The following is an 18618-nucleotide window of genomic DNA, read 5'->3' on the forward strand; positions in this document are numbered from 1 at the left end:
TGTATTACAATTGTCAGGACTCTAGACAGAAATATAGTGATGAGTAATGCAGTTTATATTTCATCTTTTCGTGTATATTTAACCTTTCTTGTATATTTTAGACATTCACATTTTATGGTAATCCCCTGGCACTTTCTGCCGTGAAGGGAATTTGTCACTTACCCATGTATACCTATATTTTAAATTTGGTAGGACAAATAAAGATTTATTTATTTATGATGTGACTCCAATCTTCCACATCACCGCATATGCAAAGGAGAGGCCCAATTCCTGTAGCTTTGCTTTGATTGGTCCATGTCGGGAGAGGAGACGTCGTCTCCATGTTGGGGTAAACTAGAACAAGGTGCAGCTGACGAAGTGGTCGATGATTGGGATAAACATCTTTATTATAACACATTTATCAGTAATAGACCATTGAGATTGCCACTGGATGTTCACTTCTTGCCAAATATGTTTATTTTATACTTTCAGGTCTTGATCAGGTCTGGTGCTTATACCTAGGAATTCTGTTGTAATGTTCTTCTTGGTGCATTCCATTAGACCGCAGAAAGCGACATGCAGATCTAGGAGAAGGTTCTCTGTGATTACTTGGAAACAGGTGTTGATACGGTGTGGTATTCTCTAGACATACATAGAAGGCAGAAACGTTGGATCTGTCCAAACCTGTTGATGATGGTCTTCTTGTTCACACAACGAAACGAGATTTGGGCTCCATAAGTTATGATGGGTATGAAGACAGTGCTGTAAAAGAGGTGAATAGTTCTTCCTTTTAGTCCCTAGTCAGTTCTGGTTACAAGGGGCCAACACGGGTGTGTAGCGCTTAGTTCTTTCTTTGAGAGAGTCGAGATGTGGTAAGAAAGGAAGTCCACTTATTGTCCAGGGTTAGGCCCAAGGACTAGACTGAGCTTTCATATTTGAGAGGATGGCCATGCAGCCTAATTGTCGGATGTATTCGCACGTGAGGAGTGCCCTTTATCAAGAGTGTCTTGCTTTTAGTTGCGCTAATGCAGAACAGCAAATGATTACGTTTATATTACAAGCGTATTATTTGTGGAAGATAAATTGAGAAGCGCCGAGCGACTAGGACAGTGAGTCATCACGCGCTGTAATTTTAAGTAATAAGTTACGAAAAGTATTTGATAGCAAGGTGAATATAGCTCAAATATTAAGTATAGATTCATTAAACTATTAATTGTTCTTAATAGAAAAAAATGGTTACTTCTGCGTCTGTATGAAGGGCAACCCGTTGTAAATATCTTACAACCTGTTCCGTTCAGAACGGGTTGGAAGCTGTGAGAGAAACACGAATTGTACAGTACTTAATTTAGGGATGAGAAGCCAAGTAAAAACATAAATGTTAAAAAAAGAAAATGAAATACTTGCACAAATAAACTTAAATGAAAATGTGAATTTCCCCATTCTTACATTATTGTGCGCAACCAAATGGAAGGTTTATATTTGTGTACCTGAATGTAAGTTTTGTGTATATGAAGAAAACACAAAACACTTGAAGCAGAATCATTATTTATTCGCATCACATGTCAAGTGGTTGTTGCAAAGGACAATTCTTGTATCTGTCTTCAAATACAGTTAGAATTTCAGCAGTGTAGGAATGCAAAAAGGATTGGCTCATTGCAGAACCAACGAGCAATTCTTCCATTAATTTCTTGTTGCTTTTGCAGAGAGAATTTCGTTGATTAGATTCAACGCTCATTCAAAGAGAAAAAGAAGAAAAGAGTGAAAATCGAAAGACATCCCCACCTCTGGGGATTTCTGCTGTTGTAGTGGAACTTCTTGGTAAAATGTGAACCCCCAGGTTGGATCCGTTTCGGTTTCCAGAGTGAAAGAAACGTTGTTGATATTCGCGATGCAAATCACTCGTGGTCGATGGACACTTCACACAGGCAGAGAACGTTCTTTTTATTCAAGAATTGGTACCGGTTTACGATCTGAATGGTGACGTAGCGGCCAAATATAGGTGGGTCACACACGAAAGTTTCCTTCTTTGTTGTAAAATTTCCCTCCCGGTGTTGGCACAGTGCATTATCCTGGAACACACGAGAGGCGTGAACTTTCTGGATAGTCTTGTTGCCCACTCGGATGTCTACATCGTGCAGAAAGAAAGCAACTACAAACAGAAAAAAGAGCCATTAGTGCGTAATACGTACAGAAGCGAAAGGCAGAATAATCCACATTCACTCAATAATTCTGCTCTTTTATATATTGGTGTGAAAAACTTAAGGACCAGCACTATTTCTAATAGTGCTGGTACCTTAAGTAAAAATTTTGTCAACCACAAAATTTTTACTTAAGGTACTTTTTACTGATGAGAATAGATTCAGTCTCAGCAGCGATTCTGGACGTCAGCTAATCTGGCGAGAGTTGGCACACGGTATCACCCCGCAAACATCACTGAAAGGGATCGATATGGCGGTCGAGGTGTTCTCGTCTGGGGAGGCGTTATCTTTGATGGAAGTACACAACTCCAGATACTGTAAGGCGGTGGTACTATAACCGGTACACCCTACTGTACCGAGGTAATCCTTCCCGATGTGCGCCTGTTCCGATGTGCCATTGGCCCCGAGTTCGTGTTTATGGATGATAACGCCACACCCCATCGCACAGCAGCTGTGATATGCTTTTGGAAAGTGAGGACATTGTTCATATGGTGCCCCATACGAACCTTTTCACCGCCTGCATCGATATTAGGGGTGGCCATATCTCCTACTGAGGACCACCTCTTCCCTTTGTTCCATCTTTGACAGTGATGCATCTGTATCATGGCAGCCAGTGCTATGCTGCCATTTTTGAATAAAGTCCCTCTGTACCGTTTTGTTTCCGTTTTTGTGTCGGTGTTGTTTCCTTCATCATTTCTGTACCTCAGGACTTTCCTTTGGTATGCTTTTCCCATATCCAGGCTACAAGTTTGTTTGTTGTTTGGTTTTTAGGAGCATTAGCAACTAAGGCCATATTGCTCCGGGGATATGCGGTGGTAATTCTCTGATCTTTCCGCATCCTCCGTATTTGGTGGTCACGGGCTCGAACCCCGGTCTAATCAAGAAGCGTGTGCTACGCACAGCTGCTCCTCTCCTGCTCCTGCTCACCTGGCTACGGAGGCGCCTCCAGGCTACAGGTGAAAACCTGACTGGTCCTTAAATTTTGCACACCAGTGTATAAACATTTATTTGCAGATAGGGTAACAAAAAAAAAAAAAAAAAAACCCGTTGTTCGGAACATTTATTTTTATTAAAGAAACAAAACTGTGCATTGCTGTTTGCTTTGTAGAAACTGGTTCTATTAAACAAAAAAGTTATTAGTTCTAGTATACTTTTTGATCTTTGTAGTTGACGTGGGGGACAAAATTTATTCGCTCATCGACAATAACTCCGAGATATTTAAGATATAATTGGGATCGAACTGCCATTAATTATAATGAGCGGAGTTCTTCTATAGTCAAATTTTCCACCGAAAGTCATCATCTTGGTCTTTGAAGGAGATATATTCAGTTTATTAGTAGTTGCTCAAGCAAGAAGATGAGATAGGACCACGTTGGAGCGGGACTCAAGATCCGAGCGAGATTTGCCTGCAAAATGAGAGTTAAATCGTCGATATGCTATTGCGTGTGTCTTATCAAATCTACGCAGTAACCAACTGTTTAGGACTATATTCAATATGATGGGTCCCAAGACAGAATCAGACAGTAGAGACAGTATATGCGGAACAATATGGTTTTAGTCGCTGATGGTCCTAAAACCTACAGCAACAAAAACTCGTTTCCATTCACGGATGGGCGCACTATGGATATAGATGCCGATGCGCCAAAAAATTCCCAAACAAACAAACAACCCATTGACCGATCGGACATCGCGATAGACAACAGAAACGGATTCCACTCTTATCAGCAAAAACAAGAAGATACGGTTATTCAGAAACACCGACAGTGGTCAGTGGAGATTCAGGGACGTTGCGTGGTTTGACGAATCCTGTTCCTGATGTTTCACGCTGAAAGGAGAACTAGAACAGCATGAGTTAATGGATCCATTCGCCTATGAGTGAGCAGTGAACATGGTTGTTATTGTTGCTGTTGTTATAGTAGTAGTAAGGTTTTAGGAGTTTCAGCGATTAAGGCCATATATCTCCGTGTATATTGTCTGTAAATTGCGTGTGTTCTGAGGTCGATTTTCTGTTTGTAGGACGAAAAACACGAGTTTCCCGAAGAAAAACCATGGTACTCTTGCCCGTGATCGACTAACTCAGCGACGGTGTGAAAAAGGTTTGTAAAAGTTCCTCACATCACGGACAGGACTCGAACTAAGGTTTTAACACACACACATACACTTAGGTGTGTGTATGTGTCAGCAGTAGTTTGTGCCCGTATTTTATCCATCCCTGCCGATAGCAGGGGTAGATAAAAACTTTCAAACTCTGGCAGTCTACCTACTTTTAATTCTATTAATATCATTATCAAGTTGTAATATTGTTAATATTTTAACTTTAATAGTTATTAATTCAATTGATTCTATGCGCTCTTCAATATTATACCTGCGAAAGTATGAAAGAAAACTGGAATAAAGTGAAGTGACGATCACCGGAAGATCATTGATCCTAAACTTCATTAATCAGGTGTTTGCTACCTGGGGCATTTTCAACAGGTATCTTTTATTGAAATGGGTGTCTTCCACCAACAGGAGGCCAATTACTTCGAAAACAGCCTTCTGGGGAGACGACGGACATTTGCATGTTCTGCTAAATTATCGTCCTGTCGTGTTGTTTTTTTAGAGATTAGTGGTGCTTGGACAGCGGGACATTTGCTTGTGGTTCCCAGCCATAAGAAGTGTTCCGAGCTCACGTGCGCAGTTTTAATTGGTACGCTCTGGAATAACAAGGAAGTGCAAGTAAGAAAACTGCTGGGATCCACGTTTTATGATTTCTGTGTATGAGCACTATTATGATAATTGTTATTTTATTATTTCTGTGTTTTTTTCTACTCTGTTCTATAACTTCGTTGGAGGAAACACCGCAGTGTCTGCCTTTTAAGGCAGATATTTAAAAGCCGCAATAAACATTTCTTTACGAAGGAACTTCCAATCAAAAATGGGATTTTGGGAAGAAAGCTTTCACTCAATCTACTGCAGTTTTCCGGATCGGCCTTGTACTTCCTGAAAATGGCACATACTTCATCGGCCCCTGAGAACAACATCAAGGCCTTCTTAGGCGTGGAGATGGCTAAATAGGATCACCGGGAACCGTGTACCATTTCAAGACTGGTCCTGTATGCCAATATTGACATCACACCCTGGAAGCTTATCATCAGTACAAGAAACATATTGACTCTCTGGCAAAGTTATTAACAGAGAGACTAGATGCACCTAATGTGGAAAACTTGATCACTCGCCTTCGGATGATGCAGAGAATAAATGGGGAAGAACCAAGTCCCAAGTGTAAATTGAGTCATTTAGACTCTCTGGGGAGATTCTTCCCAGCAAATGCTCTTTGGTTCTTTAATAATTTAAACATAGATCCAGAGAAAATATGTGCAGACAAAATGTATAGGAGAAAAATTTTTGATAATGTGTACCGGCAGTTACAAATATAATAAGAAGACTAACTTAATAATTTATATAATAATATTTACTTCTTAACAATTACTTAGCAATTAATTAAAACTACTTAATAATTAATTTATTAACCACATGCTCTATGTTTTTTTATCTTCAAATTTTGTAAATAAGTTCATGTAAATATACTTGTAAATATTGAAATAATGTAACCACACCCTCTAGCCACGCGCTGTTAATGGGTAACTCGAAAGATAAATAATAATAACTAGGTGGCTTCTGCCCCTGCTCGCTGCGCTCTCTTCCTTTGATAAAATAAAATGAAATACTTACAGAAGCTTTCGACTCTGTGTGTGTCTCTTCCACAGCTATGAATACATAAATACGTTACAATATCTATATAATATCGGTGTAGATACACCATAGACAACTCTTAAAGAAAAAGTACTATCGTATTGTGAAAGGCATCATCTCATCTGTATCTCATATTGTGCTCATTTTCACAACGAGTTACCCAGTATTCCATCATCTATTGTTAGTAACATCAGCTATTGTTACTTTTTCTCGGTGCGTGCCACGATCCAGACGGCACCGTTTTAAAGTTAGTTGGGTTTTCATCGGCGGGTGCTTTTTGACACTACGATCGTAGGTTTTCTTTAAGAGTTGTGTGTGGGGTATCTACACCGATATTAGATCCTTAAACTCTTAAAATATTTATTATTATTATTGTTGTTGCTCTTATATTATTTCTCCCTGATTGGGGGACTCCACTCCGTGACAGGTACTGCTACCAAGTACACAGGGCAGGGTGGTTGTTGTTATGTCTGGTGTTACTGTCCGTCGAGGAAAGCTCTGACTATCCTACAGGTGTTCAGGATTGCGATTTTCTGGAGTTCCTTGTACGTGTTCTCTGGGAGACCCATTCCTGCTAGGCTGTTGTGTAGGGTCTTTGGCACCATACCTGTGGTTGACACGATGATCGGGATGGTTGTTACTCGTTGCATATGCCACATCTCTTTAATCTCATGTCTCAGGTTAGTGAACTTCCTGATTTTTCCTCATGGGTTTTCTGGACATTGCTAGCGTTGGGCACCCCTATGTCAGTCAGGTAGGTAGCCTTTTCCAACTTGTCCACAAGGGTTATGTCCAGTCTGTTGTGCGGGATTGTCCTATCCGTTATTATGGCGCGGTCCCAGTACAGCTTGTGGGTTGGGGGTCTCTAGTACTGCCTGGGGTTTGCACTTGTAGTACGGTACACTTTCTTTGGTCAACTGGTATTTCCTCGCTAGCTTCTGATGTATTATCCTGGCTACCTGGTCGTGTCTATGACTGTACTTAGTCTGGTGATCACCTTGCATCCCCCGGTGATGTATTGGATCGTTTCTGAGGCCAGGTTGCATCGTCGACATGTGCACATCGAATACTCCGGGCTCCTTTGCGATGTATTTTCTAGAGTTTCTTTCTCTCCCTCTTGTGTTGATTACCGGGCCTTGGATGGCGAGCATGAATCCTTCAATGTCGGAAAAGAGCCATGCATTGGATGCGATGTTATCGATGTGATCTTGATGGAGGTCATTGTAGTGTCTGCCATGGAGTGTCTTCTTTGCCCATCTTTCTATCTTCGTTTCTTGTACCGTTTGGGCGGGAGTGGTTTCCTCGCTTAGGTTGAGTGGGGTATACCACTTATCTATCTTCCTTATGGCCTGGTTGAGAGGTGCTGTGTTGTTCTAGAAGTAATCCTTCAGGTTAACTATCGCTGTTTTCTGTTGTTCTATCAGGTCTATCAGGCCCCTTCCTCCCTCTTTCCGAGATTTTGTTATGCTTTCCACTGCTGACTTCGGGTGGTGTTGGCTACTCTAGGTCATCATTGTCCTTTTCTTTTGCATGATATCTACTAGCTCGGTGTTAGTCCAATCTATGACCCCAAAGGAGTGTGTTAGTACTCGAGCTGCATAGGTGTTTATGGCTGTTACTGTGTTCCCTCCGATCAAGTTTGATTTCAGCAAGCTTCTGAGTCTCTGATGATATTTTTCGGTGAGGCACTTCTTGATTTCCTTGTGTTCCAACTGCTCAGCCTGCATCATCTCTAGGTATTTGTAGGTCTCTCCTTCTGTCGTAGCTTCGATCTCTTTGCCAGTCAGTAGCTGGTAGTTTTGACCAGCTAATTTTCCCTGGTGCAGTGTGGGTCTTGCATTTTTCTGGACCAAATTACATCCTGATGTCCTTGCTGAATTCTTCGGTGATTCGGAGTAGTTGCTGAAGTTGCTTCTCAGTTGCCACATAAAGCTTGCTGTCATCCATGTACATCAGGTGGGTGACGTTGACAGGTTCTTTCTTCCTTCTTTGAGTTTTTTCCATACTTGTAGCCGTTAAGCATGGTGGATAGTGGGTTGAGTGCTATACAGACCCATAGTGGGCTTAGAGTATCTCCCTGAAAGATTCCTCTTCTAATGGGGATCGGCCTGGTTGTGATGTTCTCGACTTTAGTGGTGGTACTCCGTTTCGCCATTGTTGCTCCTAGGAAGTTTGTCACTATCGGATTGACTTTGTGGATCTTCAAGCTCGATGTAGGCCGTGTACATGTTGCGGTGCTTCTTGAAGGCTTGCTCCATAACTGCGGCATCTATGGTTAATTGCCCCTTACATCATTTGCTCCTCCGCTTGAATCCTTTCTGCTGTTCGGCTATCAGGTTCTGACTCTCTAAGTGATCTGATATCTTCTTAGTAAGAATTCAGCTGGTCAGGATTTTGTACATCGTTGGGAGGCATGTGACTGGCCTGTATTTCGCTGAGTTTCTTCTTTCTTCATCTTTAGGCTGCAGATATGTGACTCCTTCAGTGAGAAACTGCGGGATTGGCTCCAGGTGCTTTATCATTCTCTGCTAGGTGCTTGTGTGTGCAGGTGAGCTTCTTGTATCAGTAGTTGTGCATGTTATCAATTCCCGGGTTTTGCGGGTTGGGGTATTACTGATCGACTGTTTTACTTTTTCTTCTAATCTCCCACTCTCTCATCTCTAGTATGTCCTTTTTTTTTCTTCCATTCTACTTCTATCCAGGGTGCTTTGCTGTTATGTCTTACTTCACTACTCCAGATATTACCCCAGAACTCTTCGATCGTCTTCTTCTCGGGTGGTCGGTTTTCTGCTTTCTTATTTTCACCCAGTTTCCTGTAGACGGTTCTTTGGTCTCATCGAAGATTCGGTTATTTATTTTCCTCTGGGAGCTCTCTTTTTATCGGTGTAGTCTCTTGCTGAGTGCGAGGAGGTTCTGCTTCAGTGTGTCCAAGTAGTCTCCTATTTTCTGATTTCTGCTCTCATATTTTCTTTGGGCGCTGTTTCTCTTGAGGATGCTCTTCACCTTTCCAATTAATTTCTTACTTCTATTACCCTGTCGGTATTAGGTCAACTGATCTATCTAGATTCTTAATTCTTTTATCTTCTGCTGAAGTCTTCTTTCCCAAGCTGTCAGTTCCTTCTGTTTTCGGTTCTTCTGCTGCTGGTCCCACGTTTCTTTTCTATTATTCCTAGTGGCTGCTATGGCAGCACAGTATACGGATGTGTGGATAGCCTCCAGCGTTGCACCATTGTTGTGAAGGTAATGTGGCATTATTGCCGAATGAAGTGGTCTGTTATTCTCCAAAGGATTTTATTTGGCCTTTGCTTAGGTATCACATGGGTTCTTATGGGGTCCATTCCTTCGAATTCTGTTAAGGACTTCTTCCACTCGTCTTCTATTCTGGATAGCATGACTTCGTCTGTTTCCACTTCAGCTACTCTGGGTTGTATTTCTTCTTGCTGTTCTTCCTCCTATTCCATGGTATGCTGTTGCTTCGCTTGTTCCATATTGACCATATTTTTTGTGCTTTGTAGCAGAGCGCTGACATCCTGCTTGATTTTTTCCAAGATAGCAGGAGCTATTAGGTTCTTCGTGACGATGGTTCTTCTTTGGTCTGCTAATCGCTGTTCGGTGACCTGAATATCCGGGTATCGTTCCAACCACTTGGTATGTAGTCGCGATCTGTACAATGTCATATCGGTCTCTAGCCTGGTTATTTCGTAGTATGCTCGCATAATGTATGTATTCATTTCAATGCTCCACTTCATGCGTTGGCATTTTCTTCCTTCCTGGGTGGTTACTAGCACAATCGCGCAAGAAACACTTCCAGTTGCTGGGGCTGGATGGTCTTGCCGTTCTCTTGTGTTAGTCTTAAGGGGGCAGTGCCACTTGCTCCCCTGTCTTACTCGGAAGACTGTCTCCAACTTTTAGAACTGACGCCTCTGCCTAAGGCCTGAACGCGAGTGACTTTATCCTGCGGCACACTCAGTGCAGTATGAATAATATTTATCTGCGACATCATCCATCTATGGAGGTGGATTGTTTTGCTTTGGCTTATGTCCTGTGGTTTATTTATTTAGTTATTTCTCGCGAGTGACACCAGATGGCGCCACTATCTGCACCATCCGCCACTCCGACCTTGTGGAAGGTAACTCCAATGGGGTAACTTTCGCGATGTTTTTTTTTTATCATTTTAAAATTATTATTATATCGGTCTCCCAGCGTAACAGAGCCGCGCTCCCTTCCACCAATGAGGGACTTGAACCCGTGTTCATCAGGCTGGCACTCCAGTGTCTTAACCACTGGGCTATCGCACCCCTTTTTATTATTATTTCCGCCGCTAGAGGGCTAAGAGCAAGCATGTATATTGTGTTAGCGCTCTTAGAGAAAATTGGAAATCTTTTCCATTTTTGAGTTGTTATAAATTCTTTCTTTTGTTGTTTATTTCGTGCAAGTGTTAACGTCTTGTGTTAAAACTAACTCTACTCCACAGATTTGCAAACGTGAGTCACAATATATGCAAAAAATGTAACCCACCGCTGCACGTGCTAGAGGTGGTATGTCATGGCTGCAACACTGGGTATCATTATCGATGCTCATTGAAAGAATCAACCTATAAAGGGATGGCGAAACAAAAGAAACAGCAGTGGAAGTGTGTATTGTGCAGAAAAGAAGAGAGGGAAGTAAGAAGTGATATTTTCTACTCGGCAGAAGAATATCACGATTCGTTGCATTCACCAACTGCAAAGACTTCGAGGTTATACAAAAGCAGGCGAACACCCTACATATAGACGACATACTAAGGAAGCTATGCAGTAAAATCCATTTGCTGGATTTAGTAATAGAAATCGTACCAATAAAGAAGCAAATGGAAGACCTGAAGACAGAAGCAGAAGATATCAAGAAATCAATTTCTTTTGTCCCAGATTCCTTTGACAAAATGCAAAAAGTTATAAGTAAATTGCAGGATTTCAACGCTGCAATCAGCAAAATAATTGTGGATCTGGAAGCTTCATTCAAACAAAATGAGGAAAATTCCAACCTGCTTAACTTAAGGATAGACTCGATAGAGCAGCAATTACTAGCAAATAATGTAGAAATAGTAGGATTAACTGGACTAGTGGGCCATGATCTAGAGCTCGTAATACAGCAACTAGGACTTGCATTGAAGCTACAGCACAATAAAGAAGAAGTAGTACACTATTATATACCTAATAAGAAAAAAAAATGACAAGCCAACACTAATTGTGAAATTTTCAAATCATGTGGTAAAGGAAAAATGGATTAGAAAGGCAAAGGAGATCCGACGGACGGCAAATGATGTCCATCAGAACAATATCAATATTCCAATCTACCTAAATGACCACTTAACAACTCGCCTCAAGCAGTTGGTTTGGGAAACAAAACAATTAGTAAAAAGACTCACAGTTACAAATTTCTATGGTGGAAACATGGAAGGATTTATGTGAAGAAGAATGAATCTTCAAGAGCCGTAAGAATTTTGAGTTCAAAGGATCTGCAGTATATAAAATAGACTCTTTTATTGTGTGTAATTGAAATTTCTTGAAATCTAGAGCTAAGGTAAAATTAAGACGTCAGGTATGCTTTTTGAGGAATCACAGATTTTCAATTCACCTTTACATTTCTTAAATAATCCGAATATTCAAGCTCTTATAATTGATAAAAATCAGTTCTTTATGGTAGCTCTAAATATCAGGTCACTAAGAAAAAATTGGTTTAACTTCTTGCAATATATAAATGCAATGAAAGATTATATCTCATGTATAGTCTTAACAGAGGTTAACATAAAAGGGAATGAAATTTCCAATTAAAACATACAAGGTTGTGAGAAGGTCTATATGTTGAGAGAGTTGAGAAGGGGTGGAGGAATAATAATATACTATAGAACATGCTTTGGGGCAATACAGGTTTACCACTTAACTCAGTCTTGTGAAAACTGCTGTGTCAAATTATTAGGAGAAGACCCAGAAAACGCATTTATGATTTGTGCTTTTTATAGGCCACCATCAGATTCCATGAACAACTTCCTAATGGAATTGGATAACATAATTTCGCAATGGGATGACATACAAACAGATAAGACCATATTAGTAGGAGATTTTAATATTAATTTACTAACCGATGGAATTGATAATGTGATACCCAGATACTCTGCTATCTTAAACAATTATGGATTTGAACATACCTTATTTGGAATAACTAGGCAACAAAGGATGGAGGGTAATAGAACAGTCAGCTCTTGTTTGGACCACCTAATTACAAATATCAAGTTGAAGTACGCTAATTCTTACATACTATTAAATCAACTTTCAGATCAGAAAACATGTATACTAATAGTGGATATGTACTCGAAACATATGAAGATATAAAATTAACAAATTTTACGAAGAAAAATTATTTATCAACTGGGAAACTGAAACAGGACATAGATAACATGTTAATACAAGAACAAGTATCTTACACAACAAATGTAAACGTCTTTTCAAATAAGATAATACAAATGATAAACAATTAGAGGTTTGATACAGAGAAAAAAGTTAATCACACAGCCAACAACACAAACACTGGGAGTAGCAGGATTAAGCTAAAGAAACCTTGGATGACTAAAGAAATAGAAGAACTAATGTTACAAAGGGATAAATATTACAGGCAGTATAGAAATTGTCCTTCAAAGAAACAACATTATCACAATTATAAAACACTCAGAAATAAATTGACAGGTATGATTAGGAAACAAAAAAAAAAACACTTATTACAATCAACTTTTTATAGATAAGCAGATAACTCAAAAGTAAAAATGGAACGTTATAAATAACCTGTTAAGTACAAGAAAGAAAAAAAAAAAAAGGGGAAGCCAAATTAAAACACAAATCAAATTAAAACAAATTTCAGGTACAAAAACAATATGAGGCTGCAAATAGGTTTGCCAAGGCTGTATTAGATCTCAATAAATATTATTTTTATTATTGCCAAAATTCCTTTAATCAACAAGATAGTCTTCCTCAGATAGTGAACTCTTGTGTAGTCTTAACTCCACAATACACTGAGATTCTTAAGATTATAGAAAAGTTAAAGAACAAGAAATCTTACGGACTGGACTCTATTACAGTAACTGAAGTAAAGAAAAATAAAGAACAGTTGTCTGGTTGTTATTTGGTTTTTTAGGAGCATCAGCAACTAAAACCATATTGCTCCGGCATTGTGCGGTGGCCATATCCCTGACCTTTCCGCATCCTCCATATTTGGTGGGCACGGGCTCGAACCCGGGTCTAATCAAGAAGCGTGTGCGACGCACTGCTGCTCCTGCTCACCTGGCTATGGAGGCGCTCCCTGTTCTCTTGGGGGAGCTCATAGCACGGGTGTTAGAGTCGGGAACAGCTATCCTACAAATTTACTTTCATTTAAGATAATTCCTATATATAAAAAGGGACCGCCTGTTGACTTTTACAATTAAAGACCAATAACAGTACAGTCAGTTATACATAAGATAATAGAAAATTATATATGTTCCCATATAAGCAAATATTTACATCAATATGGACTGTTAAACAACTCTATTCTCATATCAGAAGGGCAAGAGCACACAGACATTATTAGAGAACTTAATAGACTCTCTAAACTTACATTTGAACAAAAATAACCTCATAATGATTTTATTTATAGATTTGACCAAAGCATATGACCTAATTGATATCCCAATATTGCAACAGAAATTACTGAAATATGGAATAAGGGGAAGACTCAATTAACTTGGTTAGCAAATTATCTAACCAAGAGGAAAATAACAGTAGAAGTAGAAAATACAAAGGGGAAATCTTATAATGTAAAGAGAGGAGTACCTCAGGGCACTCATGCTGGGCCAATCATGTTCAACATCTATATAAATGACATATTCAAAGTAATTAAGAACTCCTTTATAAAAATTTATGCAGATGATATAATCTTATATACAATAGGAAAGGACCTAACAAAAATGGCGAATGATTTACAACAGGATGCAATACATTTACAATCTTGGCTGCACGATAATAAATTAGCACTCAGCTTTGAAAAAAACTAAATTTTTGGTAATTTAGACCTCCTCATCAAACCCTGGACATTCATCCCTCTATAAAATTACTTAAACGCGAATCCCTACATGAACAGAACTTCCAGAATTACAAATGTCTAACTGTGGAAGAAGTTTCAAATCATTGTTACCTTGGGTTATGGATCGTCTAAGTTGGATAGTGCATATAACAAACTTGTACAAAAAAATGAGATTTTATGTGTACTTTTTCTACTACATTAAGAATAAGTTAAACCTTAGAACAAAATATTATGCATTAGTGGACTCCCAACTCAATTATTTAGTAAATATATGGGCACGAGCAAATAAAACAGAAATAAGGGCAATAGACAACTTAATGAATAGGATTCTGAAACTTTTAATGGGGACAAACTCTTGGAATGACCTGAACAAGAGAAGGCAATTTTTGTTGAAACATAAAATATTGTATCCAGTTCAAAAACTAAAGTTAAATCTATTGTTGAAAAATCTTAACACTATTTTTGAAGAATCGAATCTGCAAAGGAATGTCTCACATAATTTAAGGAACCCAAAAGCAATTACTTTGCCTCACCCTAGGATACTAAATAGATTTGGAGATAGGCATAAAATGAATGTAATAAACAACTTGTTGGCTAGCGTTGATTTCAGGCTCAAGAGAAGTTACCCCATCTCCAAATTAAAATTCCTAATAAGAAAATTCTTGATACTCAATGACACAGTAGATTAGAATTGATATGCAGATAAACTACCTCTGCTTACAGTGTGGAATATACTATGTGTAGCGACTTCATAGTCTTTTCTGTAAGATAACAAATTTGTACCAAACTGTTGTAAAGGAAGAATTACAACTTGTTGTCAAGAAATTTACTTTTCTTAACAAGTTCATTTATTGTAAACAAATTCTCTTTATGAAAATAAATTGTATTGTATTATTATTATTTATTATTAGCCATATGGTGTAAGGAAGGCTGAGGCTTAAAGAAAAAAAAATCTGAATTACCCAGAGAGAGAAAGGAATCGCCAAGAAAGAGACGAATGATGATATCCAGCTCAGGACCCTGGATGTACCAAGCCCATATTCACCAGATGTGAGCCCAAGGGGTGAATATATATTATGCATTGTTGCATTTTATTTATTTAAATAAATACGTTACATATGGAAATCAAGCATGGTACCACGTGGTCATGTTAGATAAACGGGTGACCATGCTTAAAAAGAAGCTTGTTTTACCACAGTAAAACAAGCTTTTGTTACGTATTTGTTACGTAATATCACGTAACCGTCATCCTTCTTCTAAAATTGGCTGAATAGATATCATTAAGGGGAAAATTATTTTAATGTATACAAAGATAATAATAATAATATTTTTATTTTTATTATTATAAACTAAAAATAGAAAGGGCCACAATGGTTAAGACACCACACTACCACCCTGAGGTACCCAGGTTCGAATCTCCCCTTGGTAAAAGCGAACGCGGCTCTATTACGCTGGGAGGCCGATATAATAATAATTTTAAAATGATGAAAAAAAAAAAAAAAAAAAACATCGCTAAAGTTACCCCACTGGACTTAGCAAAGATAGGAATGACGGCTGAGGTAGGTAGTGGCGCCATCTAGTGTCACACACGAGACCTAACTAAATAAAAAAAGCCACTGGACATAAGCTAAACAAGTCCACCTCCATAGATGCATTATGTAATATTTATTACCCAGTACCAACAGGATAATAGAAGTAAGAAATTCATTGGAAAGGTGACGAGCATCCTCAAGAGAGACAAGGCCCACAGCAAACATGAAATCAGAGAATAGGAGGATACTTGGACACACTGAAGCAGAACCTCCTCGCACTCAGCAAGAGACTATACCGATACAAAGGAAGCTCCCAGAGAAAAATAAACAACTGAATCTTCGATGAAGGCCAAAGAGCCTTCTACAGGAAATTGGGTGAAGATGAAAAAGCAGGAAACGGATCACCCGAGAGGAAGACGATTGAAGAGTTGTGGGAAAATATCTGGAGCAGTGAAGTAAAAAATAAAACAGAGCACCCTGGATAGAAGTAGAACGGAAGAAAACCTAGGACATACAAGAGATGAGAGAGTGAGTGATCCGAGCAAAAGCAAAACAGTCGATCAGGAACATTACGGAACCACCCTGGTCGAGAACCCCGAGAATTGATAACATCCACAACTACTGGTACAAGAAGCTGACCTGCACACACACAAGCACCTAGCAGAGCAGTTCACTCGAATGAACCAGAGACAATCCCGAAGTTTCTCACTGAGGGAGTCACATATCTGAAGCCTACAGATGAAGACACAAGAAACCCGGTAAAATACAAGCCAATCAAATGCATCCCAATGATGCAGAAGATCCTGAACAGCTGCATAACCAAGAATATATCAGAACACTTCGAGAGTCAGAACCTGATGGCCGAACAACAGAAAGGATGCGAGCGGAGGAGCAAAAGATGCAAGGAGCAATTAACCATAGATGCCGCAGTTACAGAGCAAGCCTTCAAGAAGCACCGCAAACTATAAACGTCTTACATCGATTACCGCAAGGCCTTCGACTCCGTTCCTTATAGCTGGCTAATAGAGACCCTGAAGATCTACATAAACACCTATGCAGCTCCAGTGCTAACATACACATTCGGAGTCATAGATTGGACTAAAACTGAGCTAGAAGATATCATTCGAAAAACAAGGACAATGATGACCAAGAGTCGCCAACACCACCCGAAGTCAGCAGTGGAAAGAATAACAATACCTCGGAATGAGGGAGGAAGGGACCTGACCTGATAGAGCAACAGAAAACAGCCATAGTTAACCTGAAGGATTACTTCAGGTTAACTATGGCTTCCTTATTGCCTATTGCCTATTCCACCAGGCAATAAGGAAGATAGATAAGTGGTATACCCCACTCAACCTGGGCGAAGAACCTCCCACCACCCAGAGGGCACAAGAAATTAAGTTAGAAAGATGGGCAAAGAAGACACTCCATGGCAGACACTACAATGACCTCTATCAAGATCATATCGATAACATTGCTTCCAATGCACGGCTCACAAGCGGGATGCTCTTCCCCGTGACTGAAGGATTTATGCTGGCCATCCAAGACCAGGTAATCAACACCAGAAACTATAGAAAATGCATCTCAAAGGATCCTGTAATGTCAGATGACAAATGTCGACGATGCCACCTGGCCTCAGAAACGATCCAACACATCACCGCGGGTTTTATAGTGCAAGCTGATCACCCAGACTGAGTACTCTCATAGACAAAACCAGGTAGCCAAGATAATACATCAGAAGCTAGCGAGGAAATACCAGTTGACCAAAGAAAGTGTACCCTAATACAAGTACGGACCCCAGGCAGTACTAGAGATCCGAACACACAAGTTGTACTGGGACCGCGGAATAAGATCTTCCCGCACCAGAGACCGGATTTAACTCTTGTGGACAAGTTGGAAAAGGCTACCTACCTGATTGGCATAGTAGTGCCCAACATTAGCAATGACCAGAAAAGCCATGAAGAAAAAATTAGGAAGTACACGAACCTGAGATATGAAGTCAAGTAGATGTGACATGCAAGAAGTATCGACCATCCCAATCATCGTGTCAACCCCAGGTATGGAGCCCAAGACTCTATCTAGCAGCAATAGGCTTCCCAGAGAACACCTATAAGGATCTCCAGAAAGTTGCAATTCTGAAAATCTGTAGGATAGTCAGAGATTTCCTCAACCAACAGTAACACCAAACATTACAACCACCCTGTGTACTTGGTAGCAGTATCCGTCACGGAGTGGAATCCCCCAATCAGGGAGAAATAATATAAGAGCAGCAATAATAATAATAAAATTACAGCGTACAATCTCATGTTCAGATTGCTGTAGAAAATTACGTTTATTGATTATTTACATCCATAGACCTCATAAGAATTGTGCGTACTGAGTAATGTACAATAAAGGCGCGCAAGAACTTGTATACTCCATGCAATGAACTCACATTGCGGATTCTGTCGATTGAGAATGGTCACAGATTTCACGGAGAACTTCTTGTTCATGTCCACCTGCCACCAAGGATGTTTGTCCAAGTCCGTTCTGCTAAAATCTCCACTCTGGAATGATTTGCACTTTGTCTTGTTGTCAAGAGCTTTCCGGGCGTCAGTAATGACAGATCCGTTTACATACGTGGAGCTCTGAATTGCATCCATTCGGGGATCTGGAAAGAAAGAAAGTTCAGATCAGAGTGGCCTATTGCGAATGCACGCACACACACACGCGCGCGCACATTAAAATTTTACTTACTGCATTCCGGAAGGCATCTCCCAGATCTGTTGCACGCTGGGGACTCCGAATCTGTGGTAAACTGAAAAACAAATGTGATTAGAACTCTTGTATTCATGTAAATCAATATTGCATATTTGGTTTCCTTTCAAATCCCTCTCTTACACACACACACACACACACACACACACACACACACACACACACACACACACACACACACACACACACACACACACACACACACACACACACACACACACACACACAGGCACTTGTAATTAAGATAAGTAGTCTAAAAGCAGAGTGTGTTTGCGAGCACCAACTGTTGATAATGTTAACAGAGAATTGTTAGATGATAACAGAGA

At 39.8% G+C, this 18618-nt stretch overlaps 1 protein-coding gene across 1 annotated transcript; it reads right to left on the reverse strand.

Annotated features, from left to right (window-relative positions):
• Positions 1-1829: 1829 nt before the first annotated feature.
• Positions 1830-18033, reverse strand: LOC150083791 (uncharacterized). The gene is made up of 2 exons (XM_090374881.1): positions 17970-18033; positions 1830-2128 (listed from the first exon to the last, which is right to left on the reverse strand). Exons 1-2 carry the CDS (start codon positions 18025-18027, stop codon positions 1875-1877), a joined length of 312 nt encoding a protein of 103 aa, XP_090231007.1. The 5' UTR covers positions 18028-18033; the 3' UTR covers positions 1830-1874.
• Between the last annotated feature and the right edge of the window lie 585 nt (positions 18034-18618).

The sequence above is a fragment of the Mastigoproctus giganteus genome, chromosome 6, assembly GCF_048544385.1.
Source record: "Mastigoproctus giganteus isolate SK-2022 chromosome 6, ASM4854438v1, whole genome shotgun sequence".
Lineage (NCBI taxonomy): Eukaryota > Metazoa > Arthropoda > Arachnida > Uropygi > Thelyphonidae > Mastigoproctus > Mastigoproctus giganteus.